This window comes from Pygoscelis adeliae, unplaced genomic scaffold (genome assembly GCF_000699105.1).
Source record: "Pygoscelis adeliae isolate BGI_AS28 unplaced genomic scaffold, ASM69910v1 Scaffold108, whole genome shotgun sequence".
NCBI lineage: Eukaryota > Metazoa > Chordata > Aves > Sphenisciformes > Spheniscidae > Pygoscelis > Pygoscelis adeliae.
The window spans coordinates 356,462-365,134 of record NW_008825498.1 but is presented as its reverse complement, the minus strand read 5'-3'; the positions used below and the strand labels follow the sequence as shown (position 1 = coordinate 365,134).

Genomic DNA, 8,673 nt, shown 5'->3' with positions numbered 1-8,673 from the left:
CTCTTTCCTGAGCTGAACAAGACAGTATTGCCTGTACAAATGGATACCCATAGATGCATACACACACACACATCCCCCGATGCTTGCCTGGCACCACTAAATACACTAAGCCCTACAACGACTTGTGGGGAAAGCTCTTCAGTGCAGCAAGGCTAGTACCATCCTTTGCATCTTACCTCCTCAGGTCTGCTCAGCACGTGGCCCTCAGGGCCGGTTATTCCCATCTCCAACATCCTGGTTTGTTCCTAGGACATCAAAAGGACAGAGGGACATTACAAGACTGTGAAACTATCAACCACACAGAAAAGCAGATCCCTCCTGTGTCAAACCCTTCCCTCGGGACTGCAACCACCCTATGTCCTGTGGGACCACTGTGCACGGTGAGAGGCTGTGCACCCTCCAGGGGTCTGAGAGAGAAAGAAGGAGGATGGGGAAATGGGAGTGCTTGGAGGGAGCGCGGACACCGACTGAAACCTCTTTGATGAAACAAGCACAGTGAGGAGGAAAAAAGGGTACAAAACTCCCCAGCTCCATGAACAGCACTTGATGTTTACAGTCCCTTTCCAAGGCCCTCCCCGGCTCCCCTTCTGAAAAGCAAGTAGTCTGAGAAGAAACTATTGAGAAAACCATCATTAAAGCCAATAAAAAAATTCTCCTCCCAAGGTTACTCCTGGGTCGCCAATGCTCTTTTATCATTTGGATATCAGCAAGTGCTAAATCCTGTCCTATATCAACTTCTGTAGTAGCTGGTGGTATGAGGTGTTGGTTCCTGTATTAGCAGTATTCCAAGTATTTTGCTGTTATAAATAAGGACCATGAATAATTGTGTGTGTGTGTGCGCTGCATGCACTGGCTTGCCTATCTCCTGTCTGCATCCTAGAGATTTATCTCGTATTCCCTCGTTTCAAACATTTCCCTTTGACAGAGGTCAAAAGAAACATGCAGGTGGACTTCAGGTCTGCCCTGATCAAGGCACTCGGGTATCTTTCGGACCCTCATACCTTTACCCATGTGCTGTCACTGCCTGTGGCAATGCACATGTTTGCTCCCACCCAACACCTGCCCTTGACTTGCAGAAACCACATGCAGTTGCACAACAGGCAACATTTCTCCAAGAGGTGTCGGGGGGCGTGAAGTGGATGCACAGCAGTAGTAATAGTAAGCCTGTAAGCAAGCAGTTTTATGCACTTTTTCTTGTGTCTTGTAGAGTACTAAGCATATTATGGGCATTAAATAATGCCACCAATCTGTGTCAGGACTGTGTAACTCCAGCAACAATAATAGATGTGTTCACAGCTGTTGGAGGAGTGTATCAAAGGATGAGGCTGCACAGCAGGTAAGTGCTGCGTGTTACCTCCTCTGACACCTTCTCTGACACAGTGAGAGTGCCAAGCAGACTTGACAATACTCTTCTCAAGTCTTGCTCTTCACCCACCACGAAGCACCCTCCCACCACCTACAACATGTCCGAGTCTGAAGTCTGGAGCTCTGCTCACGTCCTATTTCTGTTCAGGCCATGCATCACATCTCTTCCCCTGCAACCTCCTCTCCTATGTTGATGAAACAAGCACAGTGAGGAGGAAAAAAGGGTACAAAACTCCCCAGCTCCATGAACAGCACTTGATGTTTACAGTCCCTTTCCAAGGCCCTCCCCGGCTCCCCTTCTGAAAAGCAAGTAGTCTGAGAAGAAACTATTGAGAAAACCATCATTAAAGCCAATAAAAAAATTCTCTGGAGAAACACAGTCTCCAGGGCCACTGAAAGTAAAATGGACTGAAATGGGGAATGGAGAGGACAAATCCTCTGCCTCCTTCCTGGGAACCACCACCAGCGGATGACCACAAGCATCATGTCGCTATGCTAATAACGCGCTGAGCCCCACACCAGCTTGTGATGTTTCAATCAGTCCTGATAGAAGGAAGCAATTCCCAGGGCTGTGAAGTGCTACCAACTAATAGTTTTGGGGCATTTTGTGGTTAGGCTGGTGCTGAAGTAGAGATAAGCTCTAGCCAAGACAATTCCTCTGACCACTTTTTGTTTTCATGTGAAAGAGCCATCCAATTGTGCACTGCAGCTCTAAGAAGTCCAGAGAAAAACTGGTTCTTGTAGCCTGAGAGGGTGTTCGAAGAATGACCTCTTAGCTCACACTCCTTCAACTCCCAAGAATAAGAGAGACAGGAAAAAACAAGTAGTTGCAGAGTATAACTGAGCAATGTCTTCTCTGTCTTAATGAAAATCCAAATGTTTGGACTTCTCTCATCCAGCACCAATTACAACACAGCGGGCCAATACAGCCTACCCACTTGAACACCAAACCACATCCCTCATAACAATTCCCTTGCAAATCCGGCTCCATTAGCAGGCTGCTTGCTTACAGCAGGGATAAAACTCCTCCCTTGCTGCAGCACTTTTCAATACATTTTAACTCTCTTAGCTGATTATGTGCAAGGCAAAGGTCTCTGCCTCTCCACACCGAACAAGAGCTGCGGTTGGAGTGAACATACTGTACTTGATGGCCCACTCTCTTCCATTTAGATAATTGCTAACTCACTATTTCAGATTCGCTTATGCACCACATATTCACAGCAGAAAATCTTGGTAAATTTGATACTGCTGCTGAGCAGCAGAGAGATCACCTTTCAAAAGATGTCCATGCAGCTTTAGAGTCATTTTGCTAATGCCTCACACCGAATCTGCCTGGGATGGGCTTTCAGCCCCCGCATACCAGAAGAGTAGTTAGTTACCTGTGCAATTATATCCCCATTTTCAGCATGAACTTGAGCTATGGCACCCAGCTCTGCCAGGCAGCTGAATATCTCATACAGCTAAAACAGAGACAAGAAAAAATTATTACCGAGCAGACAGACTGCCTTGGCCTGTGCACTGCCTTGGCACCCCGCACGGTCCTTCACCCGAAGGCCCTGGCAGTGGCAGGGCCTGGTGTGGGTGTGGCGGGACCAGCTCTGGCCATGCCAGGCAGTGCTCTCCAAATGCCGCGGGAGAGCGGGTGCGGATGCTCTCAGTGATCTCCACCTGCAGTGTGGGAGCCCGGCCGTCCCGTGGCTGGCACACCATGCCTGCAGCCCAGGGGCAGCCCTCCAAAGGCATCGAGGGCAGAGGAGAGGAGCCGTGAGGCCCAGCCAGGTGCAGTGGGCTGCCTGCCACCCCGTCCTCCCTGTGCCCAGTGTGGCTGCCATCCCCCCTGCTGCCCCTCGCATCGACACAACCAAGGCAGTGAAGGGGGTCTCACCTCAGTGTTCGACATCTGGTACAAATCCTTGTAGGCCATGTACACCATGAAGGAGTTAACTCCTAGGGGCAGAGCAGAGAGGAGAGAGTGGTGAGCTGAGGGCTCTAACTCCTGAACGGTCCAGGTCAGGCTGCCTGCTCTGGGCTGCCTTCCCTGCTAGCCTATCTGCAGTGCACAACTCCTGCTCACGGCCATGCAGGATCCCAGCAGGCACTCAACAGCAAGAGGACAGACGACAGCACGGTCACCCCTTGCCCTCCTTCTGCCAGGACCACCCCATGGCGAGGAGACGCAGCTCACTAAGGCCCACACACAGGGAGCAGTGTGCAGCAAACCTTTCTCTTGGACCACGGTGTGCAGCTCCTGCCGGACACGGTCACTCCAGCGGGGGATGTCCACGTGCAGCGCATAGTCGCAGCAGGCCTTCCCATCGGCCCACTCCCGCCACCGCTCCAACGCCTCCACCAGGCTGGACTCGGGGTCTGGCACCACATGGTCCACTGCAGAGGCAGAGCAGGGGCAAGGGGTGGGCAAGGGCTCCCCACCCGGGCCACCGCACCGCGGCCCTGCATGCTGCCGAGCATCTCCGCGATCCCAGGCTCACCTCCTCAGCAGCTTCAGGGCAGCTCTGAAGAGGTCCCCATCACCTTTGTGATGTGTCTGGGCTCCTCCAAGTGCATTTATCAGCAGGGAAGCACACAGAGCCTTTGCTTAACAGCCTTTGGCACGGGACCAGGGGCTTTTACAGGCTTCTGCTGAGAAATCAGCTGAAAGCTGAAGGGCCTTGTCCTTCCTCACCCCCACTTTCACCCCATTAACACATAGCCTCCTCCTACACTGCAATACTAATGCACCTTTTATTGCCCACCATGTAATCCCCATGCCCTGCCACAGTCCATTTCACACAACTTATTTTTTTGGCCCGGGGGAAGGAGAACCGGTGGGGGGAGGGCAAGAAACCCAGTTCTTTACTGGAAGGATCAACAGTTGCTGCTGCATCCCAAGAAACCCTGCAGTGCACACAGCTGTGACCACTGCACACCAGTAAAACCTGGACCTCAAACCAGTGCACAGCTGTAGCCTTCTCCAGGGAAGGACCTCAGAATTCACTTTCCTTTTTCGTTAGCACTGTTTATTTCCGAGCAGCATGGGATGCCAGGACATTGCTCTGTTCCTCTGCTTAGAGTCATCTGAACATCATGCTGCCCTGTTTTTATTTAACAGGGAAAAAAAGTTATGCCATTGTTTCTTTTTGAGAGTCCCAGGGGCACCAGTGGCTGCAGACAATGAAGCACTGCAGAACACGTGATCTGCAAGGGCAAGGGGTCCTATGCAAATCTCCTGTCCCACCACTTCAGTATTACTAAGGATCCCAAAGATTCATCCCACTCCTCACTCTCTAGACTGCATTGACAGAGATCACAGAAAAGATGAGCACACTGTCATGGACCTTTAAAACAAAGAAGACTGAGAAAAGCAAAGAGAAAAAGAAATAACTCGGCAACGTTCCAAGAGTGCTGGGTGCTGTCACATACAGGACCTGCTTCCTGCACTCACTGATCATGGTGGTTCCACCAGCCAGGGCTGCTTTCGTCCCTTGGAAGAAATCATCCACAGCTGTCATCCCCTTGTATGGCATCTGCAGGTGAGTGTGGACATCAATTCCTCCAGGGATCACCATCTTCCCATTGGCTTCTATGGTTTTGACCCCTCCAGGGACAATCAGATTGTCTCCAATCTGCCTGATGAGATAATACCAAGATGATGAGCCACACACAAAGGAAAACCAGCCACAACATCATCAATGAACAGTTCACCTAGGGAGCAGCCAGGTCAACTCCTCCCGCCGGCAGAAATGCCCCACTCCTTCCCACTCCCACACCTGGGCTTGCAGGAGCCAGCAGAGTGAAACCACCTCACTCTGCAGCAAAATGCAGGATTGTCCAGCTTGCTTAAACCTACAATTTGCATAATCCAGGGGTGGCTGCCATCTGTCCAGCTGCTCTAGTGGTGTCTATGATGGCACCTGCTGTCTCAGGCAGGCACTGGGTTGGGGTGGCTGGGGAGTATGGTCTGATGGGCATGCAGATCTCTGCAGTGTATGGTGAGAAGCTGCCTAGGACACTTCATACCCCACAGACTCACGAGTCAGGATCCTGCAAGCGTTTCCAGTGTAGCAGTCCTACCTGCTCACCCAGGGTGCATGCTCACAAAACCCGACACCAGCCCTGCTTCCAGTAAGCCGCACCCCTAATCTCTCTTCTCCCCCATCCTTCTGCCCACCTTAAGTAAAGCTCAAGTCTGAGGCTTACTTACAGAGAAAGATGATTTCCCAGTGTAATGCCGCAGCTGCTAGGCCAGCTCAGGGCTCGTCAGGGATTTGTAATGCTGCTCACAGCACAAAGTCCCGAGTGTAAAGGGAAGCCTCCCTCCGGGGAGCTGGGGAGGAGCTCACAAAGTGCAAAGCATGGCTAGCTGCAGCCCAGCTGGACTCGCGGCACAGCCTGGAAGTACTGGGCTCACTCTCTTCTCAAGAAGCGCAGAGTCCTCCCCTCTCCAGGACCTCCCCTCTCACATTGTCTCCTTCATGCCCCTGAAGGACATCTTTGCTGTCAGCAGGGCCACACTGTAGTGAAGGCAGCTAAAACCCCAAGTACCTAAAAATATCTTCTGAAAACAGGAAACCTAAAAAGTTCCAGTATACATCTACTCGTAACCTAAAATACTGTTCTAGTCTTCTGGAGTTTGTGCTGTTCTAGCAAATGACATTCTCCTCCCTAGACATACCCAGCCCTCCTGCAGGCCAGGTCACCTGAACCTTAGGACTCCCTTCACTCAGCCCCCTGCCCTCTCAATCCATTTATCTGTCCATATGTAGCACTCAGCCATCAAATCCCTTCTTTCAGAAATCCTATTTTCATCAAGCCTTCCTCAGTCTTTTTGGTAAATCAAGATAAAAGACAAGTTGGTTTCAGTAGAAAACTTCTGATTTCCTTGACACACTGGGGAAGTAAATGAGGAGCAAATTCCTTAGTCACTTTGCAGGTTTTTTTCCTTAGAATAACAAAAGTTCTGTGGGCAGAACTGCTCGCTCCAGTGTCCTCACAGCAATAAACCAGCAGCTCTTTCCACCGCTTTTATTGAGACGAATCCATCACCAAAGGATTTAAACTGCTCACTGTATTCTTACCAGAATTCACTTGTGAGAGCATTTCACTTCCGATGCAATGAAATTCTGTGACCTCCAGGCTGCAGACGAGGCTAAGTGATTTACCCAAGGATACCCAAAAAGTCTGTGCCATAGCAAGACCTGAAGCTGGCTCTGATCCCTGCCTGGGTACAAGTACTAGTCAATCACGAATGCTCTTGTCCACTAGCTAAAAACAGTGGACATAAACATACAGTCCCACTTCTTGAAGTACTTCTCTGCTGCTGGATTTTTAAAATATACCATCCTGGGAAAGCTGGATATTTTCCTCTTACCATAAAGCAAGCAATGCTTTTCAAGTCCCTCTGCTATAAACTATCATGGTTCTTTCAATTCACCCAGCTTGGAGCTGGTCCCAACATGATACAGTTGCTGCATTTGAACTGCAGCCTTTAAACAATGGAGTTATTACTGCACCCCTGAAACACACACGAAGAAGCTGGGGGGACCCAAGAGGCTTGCCTGCAATTCCTGAAAATCTCAAGGATGCAGATGACCTGCAGCACAGCACTATCCTTGTTAGTGCTAACAAATGGGATCTTGTGTGGGGTCATTCATGCTAATACTGTTAACACAGGGCAAAACAGGAGTCAAAGATAAATCTTGTTCCTGGTGCAATTAGATACAGCTTTGTTGTACAATGGACGTTGTGTCACAAAGTCACCGGCCCAAATGCAATTCAGTCACTGGAGTTACTATGTAAACACGTCAGGCAATCACATATGTGCTCACACACACTGCAGAGAGCTGAGCCTCTAACCAGAGCGGGCTATCAAGTTTTACTGGCTGGTAAGTTGGGTACAGACTACATCCACAAAAGCCAGCAACCACCCAGCCTGAAGCTCATTTAAGGGGAGACTGGGATAATACACTACAGAAGTCCCATACTTACTTTATGAGGCCATCCTCCATGTAAATGTCAGCATAGAATGACTGGTCATCATTGACTATTCTCCCTCCTTTAATAAGGAGACGATCACTCTGCAAAAGGAAGAGCACAGCAGTCGTCAGTAGCAGGCAACACATGTACTTCTCAGCGGCCAGTACAGTGCCCTTCTTGGGTGCTCTCCTACTGCATCAGACAGCTCACCCCAACAGCCAATACTGCAGAAAGTTCATATCTGTACTGACACTTGGAACAACATGATAAGAGCAAGGATTGAAAAAAATCATATTCATAGGGCTGTTTCTGAATGGAGCAGGTGCTGCCAGAAACACCACCGAGGCAGAATGAGTACAAAGAAGTTACTGGGGACACAGCAAATATGCTTCCATAAAATATACAGAGAGAAGTCAAAAGCTCCCTACATTATGCACATAAATCTGCAGGCAGCACGAGCCACATACCAGTATTTAGAGCAAGTTTGTTACTAAGGGTATGTCCTTAAATCTTATCCAAATACCATACAAAGTAAGTTGCATTACAGAAGACAATTTATATCTCTCTCATCTGTTACCACCTTGCAAAGACCACCAACAGGACAGGCAGCCCTGAAGATGATGCATCTGCTGTTGGAATCTGTCCCTCCCCTACGATACTCGGGGTGATCCTTCTGAGGTGTTTCACAACATCACAGGTCTACACAATACCCAGGAGGCACTGAACTGCGTTCCCGTCTCATTTACCACCTCCTCTGTTCTCCTTTCTACTGACCTAAGTGGCCACTTCTCCAAAGGAGTGTAGCCTGACAGTGGAGGAGCACCCAGACCAGAACTGCTCTTATGCTCTTCCTGTATTCACGCTTTTGGACCTGGGCAACCCAGCATACACTGATGGGAGAGAATGGACACTGTCCTGTGGGGAACAGACCCTGTCCTGAGGAATTGGGAAGGCTGAGGTCCTGCTCTTCTACCCACACCAGCTGTGGGCAGTACAGGGGCAAACAGCCTGATCTCACACATGGCTACCATGTATTCAGGTGACATAAGCCAGTTGTGCTGTTCCAGAGAATATGCGGTCTTCTTGACTGCTTAAAACACCTCCAGCAACGCTCCAGCTCTCAAGCTCCCTTTACTTTCCTCTCTGCTCCCCCTGGTGCCCACAACCCAGGTTTTGGCATGTGAGTACACCCCCTCTTCCACAGTCTGAGCCTGGACCACAGCTGACTGGACCCTTCAGCAGGGTTCACACGCCAGCCTCACCCTGTGAAGCTCTTGCACAATTAATCCCTCTACAGGGGTTTGTTCTTCATTCGCCACCCCTGGGGTGATTTCT

General features: G+C 49.9%; 1 protein-coding gene across 1 annotated transcript in view; it reads right to left on the bottom strand.

The window, feature by feature from the left end:
• Positions 1 to 7,436, bottom strand: part of DPYSL3 (dihydropyrimidinase-like 3) — a 17,835-nt gene extending 10,399 nt beyond the window's left edge. Inside the window, exons 1-6 of the mRNA XM_009331373.1 lie at positions 7,351 to 7,436; positions 4,808 to 4,992; positions 3,586 to 3,750; positions 3,251 to 3,312; positions 2,745 to 2,825; positions 177 to 245 (exon numbers count right to left, since the gene is read on the bottom strand). Of these exons, the coding sequence (XP_009329648.1) occupies positions 177 to 245; positions 2,745 to 2,825; positions 3,251 to 3,312; positions 3,586 to 3,750; positions 4,808 to 4,992; positions 7,351 to 7,370 (582 nt within the window). The 5' untranslated portion in view covers positions 7,371 to 7,436. The remainder of the gene's footprint in view (positions 1 to 176; positions 246 to 2,744; positions 2,826 to 3,250; positions 3,313 to 3,585; positions 3,751 to 4,807; positions 4,993 to 7,350) is intronic.
• Between the last annotated feature and the right edge of the window lie 1,237 nt (positions 7,437 to 8,673).